General features: G+C 31.5%; 1 protein-coding gene across 5 annotated transcripts in view; it reads left to right on the top strand.

Annotated features, from left to right (window-relative positions):
* The window catches only part of Hmgs (hydroxymethylglutaryl-CoA synthase), a 91,328-nt gene extending 78,476 nt beyond the window's left edge, over window positions 1–12,852 (top strand). For all 5 annotated transcript variants that reach the window (XM_035362231.2, XM_035362226.2, XM_035362230.2 and 2 more), the window contains one exon: window positions 10,170–12,852. In XM_035362231.2, the coding sequence (XP_035218122.2) occupies window positions 10,170–10,177 (8 nt within the window). In that variant the 3' untranslated portion in view covers window positions 10,178–12,852. The remainder of the gene's footprint in view (window positions 1–10,169) is intronic.
* The last annotated feature ends 6,279 nt before the right edge of the window (window positions 12,853–19,131 follow it).

Raw genomic sequence — 19,131 nt, 5'->3', positions numbered from 1 at the left:
TGTCTGAACTATAATTTTTAACTGGATTTTAATCAGCAAGAAAATACATAGAAACAGAGATTTACCAATTCATCATATTCATTTAAACAAGTTTTCAAAAGATAATTAAGTGTATGTAGATGGAATTTCATTTCAAAAGTCCAAACTCATAAACACCATTAATTTAGAAAACAAACAACAAAAATGAGCATTATATTTTCAAAATTTCACAGGACTAGTTTCGATGGTTTTACCGAACCATCATCATCAGCTGCAAAATTTTTGTTGTTTGACGTCTAAATTAATATTTGTTCAGCGTGTTATTGTATCTTAATCATAAACACCAGTCAAAGCAGCCTCATAAAATTGATATGGGATGTCCAGAAATGAAATGTGTTGCACAACAAATTTTTGTTCTGATTTTCATGTAATGTATACTGAACAGTGATATATAGATAATTTGAGACCGTCATTCTGATATATCTACGCTTAATTTATCTTAAAATTATAACTATGAAATTCATCTTTAAGGCATGGTTCTAAAACTCATCTCTGATGATTAACTAAGTAGACATAGGTCTTTTTGCCAAATTATAGCAGTTGCAACTTGCAGCAACAGTTAAATCCACATATGAAATTTTCAGTTATAACAGGAATGAATATTTCCTTTCTTCAAAAATAAACCAATATTATGTTAACAGAAGGATAGTTAACATAATTTCTTTTAAACGTAACAGAGGAAGAATTGCAAGCATAACATTTACATCTCAGCTAGTTTACATAATGTTATGTCATCAAAAATAACTACGTTAATACAAAGATAACTTTGCAGTCGTTTTTTGACTGTCTGTCAATGGCATTTGGAGACTTGCATTCTTTTATTATTTCCTTTTCCAGCAGATCTTCAGGCTTCTTCTTTAAAATATCCTTCTTTGGAGATAGCCAGTATGGATGTACCGAAACTGAAGGATTATTCCCAGTTTTTATATAGTGTTCAATAAAGGGAGTTGCTTCTTCCCATGGTTGGAACACAGTCTCGTATTTTGTAACAGAGCCTAGTTTTTCCCTTTGGCTTTATATGAAATATCTTCCTTCATTTTCTCTTAATCCAAACTTCTTAGATTCCGCATTATTTTCTGGATGCTTGGATGGTTTGGAAGTATCATAATTAGAGTTAAATTTCTGTTTAGGGTCATCATTGCAATGCCATTTGTTGTTTGGAAGGTCTAAAACAATTCCAGCATTACAAAAAAATCAGTTCTTCTTTTTTGCATTCTGTTTTCTTTTGCCATAGGTAATGCAAATAAAGTTATTCGGAATGATCATCCTTCAATTTCAGTATCTACTTCCGTCATATTGTTATGTGGGGGGGGGAAGTTAAAATTACTTTAAACTCAACTAACTTCTTAACTAACTTTCTCTTTGGTGCCACGGCATTTTTAAAAAAAAAAAAAAAAAACTAAATCTAAAGCTAAAGCTAAACTGGCTAATTTCTACTCAATAAAAGAAACTTTTTCTTAACTCATTAAATCAAAGAAAAAAAAATACTATCCTCCCTGGTGTTTTGTTCAAATCAAAAATTATATATCAAACAAAATGAGAAAAGGCATTTCCTCAACAAAATCATTAACATGCTATCTCTTGCTAAAATAAAACTAATTCAGATCTCCAACCTGAAAACACATTTCAATACAAAATCTAGAGATAGCCATAAACCCAGTGCCTTTAAAATACAGCACAGAACTCTTCAAAACACCAGAGAAGGATAAATCTCACACTTAAGAAGTCTATGCTTCAATTCCAAATAAATTAAATAAGCCGATCATATAATCACAACTTTTAAAACTGATTTTCTACTACCCAGGTTCGAAACGGAGTAACACCATGTTTCCGTAAGGAACACATGGGTGATCTACAGTAGACCACAATTAAAATTCAAAAGAAACATACAAAATTAAATCAATAAACACATTTATTAAATAATTTAAATATTGTAATTTTAAATAGCTGGCCAGACTACCCCTACAAAACATAATCGTAAAATTTACTCATTATTTCAATCTCATGGTTAACATTATTCACGTCTTACAAAAATTGCCGTGATACATCCGGTACATCCGTCTTACAAAAATTGCCGTCTTACAAAAAATGCCTCATATTTATCTTTTAAACATGCACTCAAGAATTTAAACTCATGACCATTAAACATTTAAAAGAAACTAACACTTTCTTTAACTATTTATTATTCATAACACTTTCTCAACTAAAAATTACTCATAAAACTTTCTCAACTTTTAATTGATTGATTAGCAGCAGAATACGAATTTTAATCTATATAAAAATTCAGCTAAGGTGTTAGAATTTAACTCTTCCAAAACCTTAACGATTACTTATAAAAGAAAAGAAAAATGAAAATAAAATTGTTTGCTCACGGAATCCCCGTCATGAGGGACTCAGGGAGCTGCCCGGATCCAGTCACAAAATGGTGAAACAAAACGGCCCAACTTCATCGTTGTCAGGGAAACCGATACTGGAGTCTGTTCAAGGCACAACGAGTATTTTCTCATAGTTCCAGCACTACTCTGTCCAGTAGCCTTTTAACTCCAAAATCAGCCTTTGAACTGTTTGTGCTGACGCTGTGGATAAAAGCAGACAAACAGACAAGAGGAGATGACGACAGTCAATAATCGCAGTAATAATTTGCATCTTCAGCGTGAAACCTTCGGAATTTTACTTGAAAAGAAGCCACTCTCTTTATTCAATATTATCATCGCAAAGTCTGTATCTTCGGCATGAGCAATTCAGTATTATAACGGAAAAAGAAGACACACCTTTATTTCATATTCCATTCCATCAGAAAATCTGTTTCTTTCTACTAAAACCAACACAATGAAACAAAGACCATTATGCCGCAGGACAGGAAAAACACTTCACCGCCGTCTATCACGATGAGAGTCCGCACGGGCTCGGACAAGTCTTCGCAGCCAAAACTAAGGGGATGCGGTAATATGCCTTAACTGCAACCCATGGTCTACCTCCCTGAAGGGTTGCCACGTTTCCTTTTTCTCCACTCCCACACAGAAGAGTTGGTCAGAACTCGCACAAAAACTCCGCTATAGCCCACTGATTGGTGCAGCAGCACATCACTGACTGTGGCCTACCTTGGAGGGGCCACCGTCAAGAAATCAAACCCGCTTAGGCTCTGGAAAGTCTGCTAAACCAAATTCAGTCAAAAATCTGCTAAAATCCCTCTCCTCCTACTGTGCAACAGCGTAAGAAAGCTCGGTTCAATCTCGCAACGTAAACACCTAATTCACTATTGGCTCAAACATTAATAAAATTAAAATTTAGCCAATCTTGAGCTACATTTAAACCCCTCTAGCCAACTAGAACAAATGTGATAAACAACAATGAAAATTCGAAGAAAATCAGAACTCTCTGTGAGATGACAGACCCTTTCTTTCCAGTGCAACAGAAGAATGTTTTCAATCGTAATTCAGTTAAACTGAGATATCCATAGATAATAAATATGTCACTCAGTTCTCTACTTCAAAAAGGCCGAAATACTTTCTCTCTTCCACACCCTAAACATGTGGTCAACCCTGCGAAAAGATGAAAATGCAGCTGGGCAGTTCAACCCCTGACCCCCACAAGAAGCCGACTCGTGAGAAACAGTTAAAAGTTTAACTTAAAATTAACTTAACTTTTAAGTTGCTTAAAAGAGCTTTGCCATAATTGAGCGAAAAGTTTAAACAGTACTAAATATTATACATTAATGCTTAAATAAAAACATTACAAATTCATTGTTCACTTTAAAATAATATAATTACTAAGAATACCTTATGTGCAGTAAAATAATATGTAATAATTGTACACAACAAAATATTACATAATTTTCCATAACAATATAAACTTCTGTTTCCTTCTGGAGATCATCGGCATTCATGTCCAAATTCATTCCCAAATTCTATTCCTTTTTCTGTCAAAAGACGATATAATGTTTCTACCGCAGTAGCGTGGCTGGTTCCAGTGTCAGCACATACAATTCCGGTTAACCCATTTATTTTTACTTTAAAAAGAGTCGTGTGGAGTTCCAAGACATAGAATGTGTGAAGGTGTATAGCTCTGAAATCAGCTCCTGCTTTTTTGAGAGGAAGGAAGCAGATGGGGCATTTAGCCATAATACTATCATACTGCCCACAACTAACAGTTGGTCGATCTACATTTTTTTGTATTATCTCTTGATGAGCCGTTTTTAGTATGTTGAGGATTACTCTGTAATTTTTGAGACCATCTCATTGTTGAATCTAAGGGGTTCCTTAATGATGTTTTTATTCCGTACATGTGCAACTTCTTCATACAGATCTAATTCATCTTCAAGCTGAAGTTCGTTGCACCGCTCCAGTTATCCAAGAAATGTTTTTTATAATCTGTAGGAGCTTTCTTCTTAATTTGATCTTGCCAGTATCAAATTCTTTAATTGCTCAGATGTGATTTTTTAAGCCATCCATTGAAATAGTTTTGTAAATCAAAATAAAAGGTGTTTTCTCCTAGATTTTTCCTATATTGGATAAATAGTTGTCGAATTTTCCACCACTCAAATTTGAAATACTTTAAGAGAATTTATTTAATTTTCTGAGAACCCTGAGCATCTTCAGAAGATACTTTTACAATTAGTTTTGAAACTTTGATCGGTAAAGACCAACTAAATAGACTACTCATTTTTAAGTTGATACCTTCAGAAGATTGAATTAACTCTCAAACAACTTCAGAAATAAACTCATGTTGGCTGTTTTAAGATCAAAATTAGGAACTAACTTGTTCAATTCTAACATAGCCATTTCTGCATTTGCAGAAAAAGACACTGTTCTACTAAGAATAATACTTGATTGTAATTTTAATTTCTCCAATTTAAATAGTTATTTCATTTTCTTTCTCTTTCTCAGTACATTATTCTATTTCTTTCCTATCATTTATGATATGGTTCAAATATTCTTTCAAAAACTCTGTGTCATATGCGGGATTAGTCATCATAGCATTATTTATTTCAAGGATTTTAAAATCTCTCTATCAAGTTCAAAATAAGGGGACAAAAGTTAATACAGTTTTTGTTTTGTTACACAATGTATTTGTGACTGGAAATAAAGAATGCTTTAATGCTTGCAGTATAATAATTAACAAATGGGGTTTGGTTGTAGGACAGGTACATCCAAGCCTCTGCTTTGTCACAACTTTTTATTGCAGATGAAGTGCCAAGCTGTAAGGTCTGATTATTGTCTAAACTTATCAAGCCCTATAGTTTAGTCTTTTAGTATCTTTTTGATTTCCTATAATCCAGGTTTAGATTATATGAAAAATATGAAAAGGTGGTCATTTGGGGCCTCTGAAAGGCAATTCTGTACAAATACATAGACTCCAACTACTACGGATTCTCTGTAGTTTCTACGGAAATTCATGAAAAACTACGAGCTACGAAAAGTATGGAAAAAACTACGGATTTTACAGAAACAAGAGCAGGAGAACCAGTACGCAAAACGGAACCAACTAATTCATCCGATGATTGGCTGAATACTCGTGTTATCATATATCACGTGTTGAGTGCATTCCTAGTTTTGAAGAATTAGCCAATCGTAGATCAGTAACTCCAACCGTTAACGACTTATCAATAGTTCCACCCAATTGTCTGTCTCCCAGGTTCCTCGCTGATGCGTGTTTAGGCTGCATTCGGCTGCATTGTGTAGTTTACAGCGAGAGCTTAGCGTGTGTCTTGTGAACTGTGAATCAGGTGAAAGATTTTTAATCATAATGCTGCCTCGAACGAAGAAGCCAAAATTATCAAAGCAGAAGTTTAAAGATTCATATTCTTCAGAATTTCCATGTATTAAAGCGTCCGAAATTTCTGTGAATCACGCAAACTGCAGTGTATGCAACAAAGACTTCTCAGTTGCTCATGGCGGAAAAGATGACTGTAAACGGCATGTGTTTTCTCAAAAGCGTATAGAACTTGGCACCGTAAAATCTAAAGAAATAACAAATTTCTTAAAAAAAGATGATGAAACAGATCCTATAAAAGCCGAATGCTATTTTGTTCGTTTTTTAATTGAACATAATCTACCGCTTTCTGTTTCGGATCATTCTAAAGAGCTTTTCAAAGCAATGTTTCCGGATTCTGCCATAGCAAAAAAATTTAGCTGCAGTCATACCAAAACTGCTGCTATTGTGAAAACGCTTGCAGAAAATACTGTTGCTGATATTATAAAATCAGTGTGCAGTACATCATTTTCTCCAAGTACTGATGGAAGTAATGATAACAATGATAACAAACTGTACCCATTGGTTATAACATACTACAGTAAAGAAAAGGGAGTGATAATTACTTCATTGATTTCTATTTTAGAATGCACGAATAATACAGGAGAAGGTATTTTTAATTGTATAAATGAAAACTTTAAAAACAAAGGTTTAGAATGGAAAAATTGCTTATCATTTTCTTCAGATAATGCTAGTAATATGATTGGAAAGTTTAAAGGTGTAGCATCATTTATCAAAATGCATCAACCAAGTATAATCACCCGAGGTTGTCCGTGCCACCTCTTGCATATAGCTGCAAAAAAAAGCTACTGAAAAATTAATTGGCTCAGAAATTGAAATGTTGATAATAGATATATATTTTTACTTGGAGAAAAGTTCGAAACGGAAGCATAGCTTCAAAGTTGCTCAACAAATATGCAAAATCTCATAAAATTTTGAAATATTGCAGTACGAGATGGTTGTCTCTTTTAGAATCTATAACAAGGATTTTGGAACAGTGGGATGCTGTGATAAATTTTTTTGGAGATAAACCAGATAACAGTGAGAATGAAGGAAAGAGATTGCAAAACATTAAAAAAATTTTACAGTCACCGACCACCAAATTGTACTTGTTATTTTTGAAAAATACTTTGCCTTTGTTTATAACAGTAAATATTAATTTGCAACAACAAGCTCCTTATATACATAAATTGAGAAGAGAACTTTTTGAACTTTTAATGCATTTATTTGTTAGATTCGTAAAACCATCAGTAATTTCTAAAGAAAATGAAGATGTTACTCTAACGTCTATTCCATTTCAGAAGTATAGTAAACAGAAAGAAAATGAAAATTTAGTGATTGGTGCGGAAACAAGACTATATTTAAAAAATGCCAAGTTGAATGAAAGTGAAGTGAAATCATTTTTCAATTCTGTGCGAGCTTTTTTTGTAACTGCATGTTCATATATAATTGATAAATTTCCACTGAGTGATCCATTTCTAAAACATGCTGAAGTTGCTGACATCAACTTGAGAACTGAAGTCTCATTTTCATCTGTTCTTTACTTGATGAATACTTTTCCATCCATTATTGATGAAAAATGTCTTAATCAAGTAGAAATTGAATTTTCCATGTATCAAGTAGATGATTTGAAAGAAATTGTAGATTTGCGTATTGATATAGCATGGGGAGAAATTGCCAAATTAAAAAATATGAATGGGTGTATTAAATACAAAGTATTGCCTTCTGTAATGCTTGCTGTCTTAATAATCAGCTTGCAAAAGAATTTTTTCTATTGTTAAAAAAAGTCAGACGGAATTTCGACCAAATTTAGGTCTTAAAACTCTTGAAGCAGTTTTGATTGAAAAAATAAATATGCAGGCAAATGAAGAACTGTGTTATAAAAAAACATTCTCAAAATCAGAACTTAAGCTTGCTAAGCATGCTACATATAAATCTTTGCATTCATAAATTATGCGTATTTTGTTTAATACTTATATGTATCATTCTTGGTTATTTAAATTTTATTTCCCTGTAGAAATCATATCCAGAATAAAGATATGATTTATAGCTTCTGATTTTTTCTATGATTAGTAGTGATTTGAAGTACTTTTTATTAGTGAATGCTTGAGGAGTTAAAAGAAAATTTCTAGTTAAATGTGCATATAATTTACAAGGTATATTTTTAATTATTCAGTTTTATATGTATATGGATTTTAAATGTAATAAAATTGATTACAATTAATTATTAATTTAAAATTAATGAATGGTTAATTACAACATACGCTACGCGCACATTTTCAAAGTTGTAAAAATGTCGTTCGCGCGTTGACTACTGACAAGGTTTGCTGAAGGTTGGAGTCTATGCAAATAATATGAATAACTTTAGGTTTGGATATATGCTTATTGAATTATCATTTGAAATTGGAGATCTGACTCAGAGTGTCCAGAGTGTGGCATGATGCTAAGTAGCTTATGCACGCAGTTGTAGCTCTTGTCTTCTGCAGAGTAGCTTTTGTGTATGAATCTGTATTATTTATAACATCTTCAATATGATGAACTTTGCATTTTTCGTAACAACCTTACCACTTTTTGAAAATACCTGCTATGTACGCATCCTAAATCTAGTAAATTCGGTCTCTCTCTCTTTTTTTTCCCCTTCCAAAATTATATTCTTTGCAGATTACAAACCTTTAAGGTTTACATTGTTACTGTATCATTGTATCTACAATTGTATTTATTATAATGATGTCCGAAAGAGAACATTTTGTGCTCTTATATTAGACTTTGCAAAAAAGAGAAGAAAAGAAGAGGGTAGGAATGAAGCTAGAAATATCTTTATGCAAGTTTTAATTTGTTTTAAATATTTAAAATTTTACAAAAGCATAATCATATATATATATATATGATCATAATCATATATATATATATATGATAACTAAATATTTTCTAATGACATGTTAAGGAATTGAAAAACTAGTTAATTATGTGTAAAGTTACATTTTTAACAAAAGGTTTATAGTATAATTCTTTGCAGCAGGTGATTTTTTTTTTTTTTTCTTTCTTTCTTAAATGCAAATAGCTAATCCCAGTATTCAGAGCAGTTTTGAGTGAAATATTAGTTAGAAAAATATTTTTTTCATAACAGAAATGAAAAGGAAATGATAAATATTTTGGTCTAACAACTAAAATATAAATAGAAAAGGTTAAACGAAATTTTTGAAGTTTAAGTTTATAGCTGATAAAAATTGAAATAATATCATTTAAAAGAAGCAGTTTCTAACTCTCGCCATTTAAAAATTTAAATGATTAAATGCTACAGAAAATTTTCAATTTCTAGTTAAAAAAGGCCATTTCTGTAATTGCAACTGGAAATCTAAAACTTTTACCTATAATTCATCAGCAGACTTTATTTAAATCGTATTGGAATTTAGAAGTTGCTTGAAAACTACTTTTAACGCTACCTGTTAGTTACTACAGCAAAAACTGTAACAAGTAGTATACCTTATTCCATTTCTATACGATAGATATGTTCCTGAATATTACACGTAAAAAAATTCCTCTAAAAAAAAGATATTTTATCTGTAGAAGAAAAGAAAATTGATTCCAAATCGAAAAAATCAGTAAAAATAATAATGATAAAAAAATGAAAATATTCATTTTAAGCTTATTATTTTAATTCAACAAAGCACACAATGTATTGAAAATGTATTAAAGTAAATATACTTAACAAGATTGTATTAATTTTTACTTTGTGATAAAAAACGGGGCATACATTTGCTTATGACTGGAATATCACTGCTGTTACAGTCATCTTATTAGTGAAATTCTTTCTGTGATCTGAGCAAAATTAGCATGAGTTTGTTGTGCTGCTGATGTTTCATCAACTTTATGAATGAAGTCAGCTATTAATCATTGCATTCATGTTTTAATTAGATTATTACATCATTTGTAAGAGTCCATCTAGAATTTCATTTCACATTGAAACTTCCCAGCATGTTCCTAATTAGGGGTATGTTTGACAAAATCATAACCCAGTTTTCTGGCCTGTTCCATGCCTTCTTTTACTACCACCACCATCAGTGCCGGAGAAAGAGACAATTTACTGTGAAATAATTGCAGAACTTGTAATTTTCGTATTTTTGTTAGTAGTACAAAGTTCAGCTATTCTGGATATTCTTTCTTTATATATATCGTTTACTTTTTGTATCTGATTGATCAGCAAGATCAGTGATAAATTTTATTTGAAAAAATAATTTACAAGTTATGATCTTATCAAACGTAAGCTAGAATTTTATGTACAACATCTAATTATATAGATAATTTCTTAATGTTTAATAATTTATTGTAAATTATAAACCTGTATTCCTTTTTTTTTAATATCTTTATTTTATTTTCAGAGTGCTAACTTGCATTGTGAAAGCACTCGAGTTGGTGAAGATTTTTGCAAAATCAGTGCCACACCTATTTCCATAACAGAAGGACTGCAGCTGGTCTGAATGCATCTACTATTTATTTTATTTCGTGAAGTTATGGAATGAGTCTTATTAAATCTGTTGTACACAGATGGTGCATCTAAGAATAATTTTAAGTATACTTTTATTTTAAGATGTATGCAAAAATATCTTGGACTTGTGAGCAATTTCAATTTTCTGTTGAGCAGAGGTAGCTAAAAATGGCTTTAGCAGCTCTTGTCAGTGCAAGCATATTTTTAATTCTATAACTGTATTTACTATTTTAATTACTGGTCGATCCTATTGAATTTCTGAGTAAAATGATAAAAAGTTTGATTGTTTAAAGTGCAGATCTTGATATATTACATTATATTATCTTTATGGAAACTAATATTTATTATTAAACAGTGCTAATGAACTGCAGATTTTTTATGAAGGATGGGGAGTGGAAAGTTCCAAATCCATGCATGTAATGACTGTAATGAAATATATATTTGTAATGGAGATCAGTAATTTGCAGTAAATTGACTTTTTGTGATGTTATCTCAAGCAGAGACAAAATCAGTAGCAATAATTTTCCTACAGAGTTCTGATTTTTTCTTTCTGAAAAATGTTATTGAATTTTATATATAATGTGTTCAAAACACTTTTTTTTTTTTTAAATTTTCCTATTTGATTAAATTTATTGAAATATATTGTTATGTGGAGTAATTGAAAGTATTTTAAAATAGATTATTTAATAGTTTATATGAAATTAGCAATGTTTTAATCACACATTTGTAAAGCAAAACAACTGTTTGTTTTTATAGTGGATTTGGATAAATCATGAATTAAGTTATATAAGTAATGGTTAAACATCATGTAAAATTTAAGATTTACATTAAAATTAAAGTTAAATCTTTCAAAATTACATCTGTTGATCACAATTTTTATTTATAATGGTAATATCTTTTTTTTTTAATTGCATCATGAATGGTGTGTAGTCATTATTTAAGTAAGTGTGTGTGTGGAGGGGGCAGTGAGTGAATGTGAATTAAAATTTATATTTAGTATGGAATGTAAAGTATTCATTTTTGAATCAAACTTATAACAGTATTTTCAGATCAGCACATATTGTTTAAGCATAATTCATAATATAATATTCATAATATTTATTAAGCATAATTTATAATTATATAATATTTATTATAATTTTATTCAGTTTTCTTATTATAATTGTTATCCGAGCATTTAGCATATCTAAAATAACATAGGAATCTAAAACTAGTATGCCTAAGTTATTCCATTCATGTGTATGAATGGAATTCAAAATTAAGTGCTTCCCAAAATGAACTTTTTAAACCCATGAAGTAAGTTTGCATTTTACTTATTGAATTTGTGATATATGGTGAAATTTTTAAATTATTTAAGGTGAAATGATTGATAATTAGCAATATTTTCAACTTGTTTAGTAATATGGAGATAGATCAGCAAGCAATAAAATTTATCGCCGATCTTGCTGATCAACTTACTATTACTATTCAGGGTTATTGTGTGTCTTTTATCTAAAGTGAATATTCATGGGTTTTAATAAAAAAAAACTCGATAAGGACTTTTAAGGATAAGGACATAATTTTTTATGTAATAAGGCATTAAAGTGCACATTGGGAAGTAGTTGCCTTACTGAAGTATGTCTTCCTTTAATGCTTTGATGAAAGCAGTTTTCTACTTAATGTTATCAAGCAAATGAATCACAAATCTACTTACTGGATTTCGCAGCATGCCACTAAATATTTAAATACTCTTCATATTGAAAGATAATAATTAAAAAGATATTTGGTTGATTTTTTTGAATTATTTTAATTTTAGGCATGTCATATATATGTAAAATATGTGTGTTTTCTCATTTTGTACTGAACTGTCTCATTCCCACCATCGATGCCTTTTACATAGATACATTCTTACGTAGATTTCTGACTGTATAAAACACATGCTTGTGTAATATTAGCTATGCCATGTTTGGATTTCTGGCATTGATTTGTGAGTAATATATGCATGAATAGCTATGTGTAATGCTATAATGATTTATTTTCTGTAAGGTGTGTGAAGATTATTTAAGACTAACATCATATTATTGTGCATTATGTTATCATGGTTATTTAACACATCTTAGTTTTGGTGAGGTGTAGATATGAAAAAAATTATTTTTATAACTAGTTTATACTTTGCATGGGTTTATAATCATGTGTCATAAATGAAATCATTCTTTTGTAGTATTGGTATCAGTTTATTCCTTGATATTGCAGTATTTCATTTTCTGTTGTGCAATACCTCAGTTTTTCAATTTTATTTTCAATATTTAAAATAATAATTTTATTTATGTGGAAGAGATTACAAAATATTCTTTAAGCTCAGTTTAATATTTTTTATCTTTCTGAATGTCCTAATACTGGAGTATGATTGTTAAAGTATTTTTTATAAGGAAATTAGTGTGAAATTACAATTATTATTTGGCATGAAGAATGTATTTCAAAATATTTGAGTTTGAAAACTCCGGACCATTTTTATACAACTTAATTAAGAATATTAAGATTAAAAATGATTTCTAGAATTTTTATGCAATATGGCAATAAATTTTTTTTTACTATTAGTCTGTCTTATTTTCTGTTGATAAGGCATTAAAGTGCACATTGGGAAGTAGTTGCCTTACTGATATAATTCTTTAATATTTGTGTTAAAGAATAGATTGTGAGTATTAGTTAGTTATACGATTGCTAAGATTTTTGAGCAAAATTAGAATGAGAATGCAAGTGCATTATTTGTAATTCAGAGGTATTTTACAATCAACTCAAGTATCTATAAACTCTTATACTGTATAAAAGCTAAATTTTGGAAATCCGCTCTTCTTTGTCCTAGGTAATAGTATTTTTTTTTTTTTGCAAAAAAATGAAGGGTATATATATTTATTTATTTTTCTAAATTTTTACCAGATAAGACTAGCATTTTATGAGGAAGACTATGAAGCACTAAACAAGAAAACAAGTCAGTATTTCACCAATTTCTATTACTGCAGTATCTCACCATCTCGAAGACTGCATATTATCTCAAACATATCATAATATGAGTCTGGTTGGGTTCTTCAGCTTGCCCACAGAGCAAATAATCAGGATTTGTTAAGACGCCAGTGAATGGTTGATAGATATAGAGGACTCATTAGACTGTCTGAACAACTGTCCAACAGCAAGTCTGAATTTTGCAACTGTATTTGCACACAATGTTTATCTACTACTGTACTTCCTTCCATATTCCGAGCTCTCGGTTAAATGTTAAAAATAGTCATTATAGTTTCCCAGTTCCTCTGTTGTATATAACCATTGAGGGCTAGTTTGTTGACAATTTATGTTCCCTTGTTTATTTTTATTCAGTGTATTCAATTTGTATTTACATTTCATTCATTTTATTTTCCTTTGCATTTATTATTTAAAATATATTTTATGCAGATTCTTTGTTAAATTATCTAGAGGTGGCAGGTGTTCTTACCCTCAGGAGACTTTCCAAACATGGGATTTTTACTTTACTTCTGTAATGTTCCAGCTTATTGTAGCCTTGTCTACTTCTGATGCGTTTGATGTTTCAAATCTGGACCTTTCGTTTGTGCCTTTATTCATTCCTCTGATTCCCTTCTAGGAATTGCGGTGAAGATTCATTCATGTGAAGTGCTCCCGGAATTTTACAAGGCCATTGAGCCAGACACATCGTGCAGCCAGTTCAGTTAACATCAGATATTGGTTCAATATGTATTAGATATTGAATTTACTGTGTATTCTTATTGGATAAAATTTATCTATCTGGTAGTTTTTTAGATCGGGTCATATTCCTCTTATTTGTATCTGATAATTTATCCATGAATACTTTTCATTCATTATATTTTTAATGTAACTGCATTCTTCTGAAATTAAATTTCTCACATAATTTACCCATCTTGATTTTTGAACAATAAAATTAATAAAAAAAATGGCGAAAAATATGCGAGGAAATACTGTATTTCTAATTCAAAATGATTTCCAGGTCTTGCAAGAAATATGAACTAATAGCCATTCATTCTCCCTATGCATTTATGAATAGAAATATGATAAGAGTTTTGTATATTCATCTGTTGCTTTATGCCCCTTTGTGCTAGTATACTTTTCGCTTTTTATTCTAGATATTGCAGTGAGTAGGAATCTACTGGAACAAATATTTACCCCCTCCATCTTCAGTTAATATCAAGTTTCAGTGAAAGAGAAAACAGTATTTGCAAATCTGATGCTAAAGTTTCACTTGATCCAATAGTTCGTGAATTAACCTTAGAATTTGATAATATGACCAGATTATTGGGAACAAGAAGTTATTTTAATGCCATACAGGTATCTGTGGACTCTCCATGAAAAGCAATTCATTTGTTCCCTCTAGGAATATAAAGTGAAAAAATATTGCATCATCCGGAATGTTCTGCAGTTTTTTCATTATAAAACAAATGAAAATTACAAAAACATAAGAAAATTTCATTGGAGCATATAAGCACCATTTTGTATTTTTTTGCCACTTTTCCGGCAGTGGGAAAGTTAATTTTTAATAAAGTCATTAGGCTTATTTGTAAAATTTATCGAGAGTGCTATTTGAGGGTTTATAAAGAAAATGAACGTAGGCCATTCAGAGAATATTGCAGTGATCTAAAGAGATGAAAATACAATGGAATAAGGTCTAGTGAATATGGAATGTGACACAAAGCATCCCAATCATACTCAATAAATACTTGTATGACATTCACCAAAATTTGTGGCTAACCATGATAGAAGACAATATCTTGACAGTTGGTCTGTTCTGGAAAACTTTGCTTCAATTTCTGCTTTTAAAAATACCTTTTGGGAACAATATTTTTCTGAATTTATTGTCTAGTTTGATAGCAACATATTCATTACATACAATTCCTTTGTAGTCCCATGATATGCAAAGCATTACTTTTTTGAGGTGTAGTCCCACTCTTGATGTTGCTAAAGGAGGTTCTTTTGGCTTACCTCCCCCATAACCGTTTTCCTGTAATGTTACTGTATAGCATTCACTTCTTTTTTGAGCTCTTTAAAAGGGAGCTTCTTTATTTCTTTTCAGCAAAGAATCATGTACCAAAACCCGAGCAAGCATGTTCTTCCATGTTAAATTTCATGGCAGAACATACTTCGTAGGAGTTTACATACCCGGTCTTCAGTTAATCATGTACTATTCTTTATGGAATATTTAGTCTGTCTGATAGGTCTTAATGTGGATTTTTAGTGATGGCATTTTGTTTTAATACATTTTTGTTTACAGAGATAATCGTCCAGACATCTTCAAAGCCGAAATTTCCATGCATCAAACCACTTTCGAACTGTATTATGAGAAACAGTGTCCTTATATGCAAATTTTATGAGCTGTCTGATTAGCATTTTTTACTTCTTTAAAATTTAAAAAAAAAAAAAAAACCCTTAAGATGACAAAATGAGCTTCGGAATTCTTCATTCATAGCACTGTATTGCAAGATTGTATCACAACTCATGCTGGAATTATGTAATATAAGCGAAGAAGACTGTGTTTAAAAATCTGCTTCGATCAAGATCACTCCTTAATAGCAGTAACAAAATAATTAGAAGAATACACCCTTTGACTTAAAAAACCGCAGAAGTTTCCAAATGATCTCATTAGGAAAACATTTAATCGTAAAGGAAAATATTGTTTTTATCATTTTCGTTTTGGTAACAAATGTCATCAGAATAAATGTACTCAGCCGTGCAGTTGGCCAACTGATAGGTCAAACGACAAGGCACAGTAGAAGAGGCGGCAAGCTCTACTGCCGATAATGTTCGAGAGTGTCGCCAATTTGATCAAAGATAAAAAGTCAAAAGTGCATTTCTTAGTGGATTGTGGTGCAGACGTTAGTATTTTACCCGCATCAACGTAAAACAAACAATCTGTAGACTTCAAGTTGTATTCAGCGAATAATACCGAAATCGAAAGATATGGTATAAAAATGTAGGACTTATAATGTATAAAAATGTATGGTATAAAAATGTAAGCTGATATAGGACTTAGGCATGAATTCCAATTTCCATTTATAGTGGCATTCCAATTTCCATTTATAGTTAATAAAGGTATTTTAAGAGCTGTTTTCCTTAACAAATTTAAATTTATAATTGATTTACATGGCAAGAAACTAATTGATGGAGTAACTCAACTAAAGGTAACTGGTGAAGTTGCTTCCATCAATGAAAATAGTGATATTGTTACAGTAAATCATTCAACAAAATTTAATACTCTTCTAAAACAATACCCAGACTTATGCAAACACATGGCCAACTTGTGCATTCTAAAACAAAGACTGTTGGATCATCGAAAGCTTGCAGTAGTTAAGCAAGCCTATTCATGTTGGAAAATAACATAAAAAGTCCCACAAGTTCTCAAGAACAGTTCCTGATAGATATCCTACTCCTAGGATAGAGGACTTCCATCATATTTTAAAAGGTACGAATATTTATTCCAAAATATATTTATTTAAAGCTTACTATCAAGTGCCCACTGCCGATGAAGATATGTAAAACTGATATTATTACTCCTTTTGGATGGTACGAATTTAATGTCATGAGCTTTGGTTTGAGAAATGCACCAGCAACGTTTCAGAGATTTATAAATAAAGTTCTTTCTGGTTTAAATTTCGCTTTTCCCTACTTAGATGACATTCTGATAGCATCTGCTAGTGAAGAACAACACATAATCCATTTAGAGTTAGTGTTTGAAATATTAAATGCCTATAGACTGCACATTCCATTTTTGGCACACAAGAAATAGATTTCTTAGGTTAAGTCTAGACTGTTGTTAATTACAAACTTCCAACAACCGTTCACGAACTCGGAGCATTCTTAGGCCTTATTAATTTTTATCAGCGATATTTAAAAAATGCATCAAAAAGCCAATCTGTCCTACATGACTATCTTAAAAGAGGCATGGGAAAAGATAACCGGGAAATTCAATGGACGGGGGAAGCTAAGGAACAATTTCAGTGATGTAAAGATGATTTAGTCAATACAACACTCTTATCATTCCCGAATCATGAACTACCTCTGTCATTACAATATAAATGCTTCAGACTCAGTGATTGGAGCGGTACTTCAGGAATTTGAAAATAAGGGTTGGAAACCTATTGCATTTTATTGCAAAAAAAAAAAAAACTAAACAAAACACAAAAGCATTACAGTACTTACGATAGAGAGTTCCTAGGAATTTACTTCTCCATCAAACATTGCAAATTTTTACTGGAAGGAAGAACTTTTAAAATATTCACAGACCATAAACCCATAAATCTAAATTTAAACAAAAGCCAGAAAAAGCATCACCTTGTCAACATAGACATTTACAATACATCGTTTCAATTTTCAACTGATGTACAGCACATAGAAAGTCGAGACAACATCGTTGCAGATACTTTATCTAGAATTGAAGAAACTTCTTTGATTGACTATGATAAAATTGCAGATGAATAAATTATGGATAAAGAATTGCAAAATTTGAAGACATCAGCAATTTCCCTGAACTTCAAGCAGTATCCGCTACCTTCCGGAAGTCTTTGTGGAGTGAAACTTCAACAAATAATATCAGACTGTTGATAGTTATCGCTAGAAAATATTTCATCAAATACATAACGCAGCCCATCCTGGCATTAAGTCATTTGTAAAGCTCTTAACATCTAAATTTATTTAGCCAAGTAATCGGTAAAGATGTACAGCTTTGGACTCGATTTTGCATGACTTGCCGAAAAAGTAAAATTAATTGGCACACAAAATCAAGTTTCGGTGATTTTTAACTGCCTTCAGAAAGATTTTGTGACATGTCTATTGACCTCACTGGACCCCTACCACCATCAAATGGGAATATTTACTGTCTCACATTGACCGGTACTCTAACTGGATAGAAGTGATTCCACTTAACAACATTTCAGTAGACGCAGTTGCCAAGTCATTTTATTCTAACTGGATTTCAAGATTTGTGACGCCATGTCGCCTAGTCACAGATCATGGACCATAGTTTAGACCATAGAACTTCGAACTCGAAGTTCAGATTTTGAGTGTGAAGGTGCAATTGCCCCTCGCTCCCTATTTTTAACTTCGCTAATTTTTCTTCTTTGATCAGATAGCCTGGCTCAATAAAAGTAGGCGGCCAGTGTAAATCTGATTAAAAATCCAGTTATAACCACATGCAGTGCTGATAAGGACCACGTGTTTCTGAGACTCTTTCCCCTTTATTTTTCTTCTTACTATGTATTTCTTTCTCCTGATGAGGAGGGACCTTTAGCTGCCCTCGAAATCGATTGAGTGTTTCAATATACTTACGCTAAATACAAGGTTGTTTTCACGATTTTGATTTCACATTAGCGTGTTTCTCTTCTAGTCTAGAGGAATGCAATTTCGCAGCTTCAAGCTGAACTGCGAGAAACCCGTAAAAGTTGTTATTAAAAAGCTACCTAACAACACTAATCTGAAATTGATCTAACAAGAACTGATGAGTAAAAACATATCTGCTTTAACCCTTTCCGGCACGCTACCTTTTAAAGTTGGAGGTTTGATTAAAAAAAAGGTAAGCAGTCTAATTAGGCCTAGACGAGTACACAAGTAAAATTTTGTGAAGATAGCACTTATTTTTTAATTTTGTGGGCACACTGATTGAATAGAGCTTCGAAAAGAGTGCTGAAACGGGCATTGTTGTCAATGAACTGACCAATGAGATGCGGAGAAACAAAGAATACAGACTCTCAGTAGTCCTAGATCATCGGTGAGCCCGGTCTGGGAACCTATGGTTCGCCGTTTGATTTTAGGCAAGATTTCAAGGTAAAAATTTTAAACTAATATAGAATAAGGAGATTAGC

The sequence above is a fragment of the Stegodyphus dumicola genome, chromosome 2 (assembly GCF_044657685.1).
Source record: "Stegodyphus dumicola isolate Sdum_Otavi_A_Nest chromosome 2, ASM4465768v1".
In the NCBI taxonomy this organism is placed as follows: Eukaryota; Metazoa; Arthropoda; class Arachnida; order Araneae; family Eresidae; genus Stegodyphus; species Stegodyphus dumicola.
The sequence above is the reverse complement of the archived record's forward strand: the minus strand, read 5'-3'. Positions and strand labels throughout refer to the sequence as shown.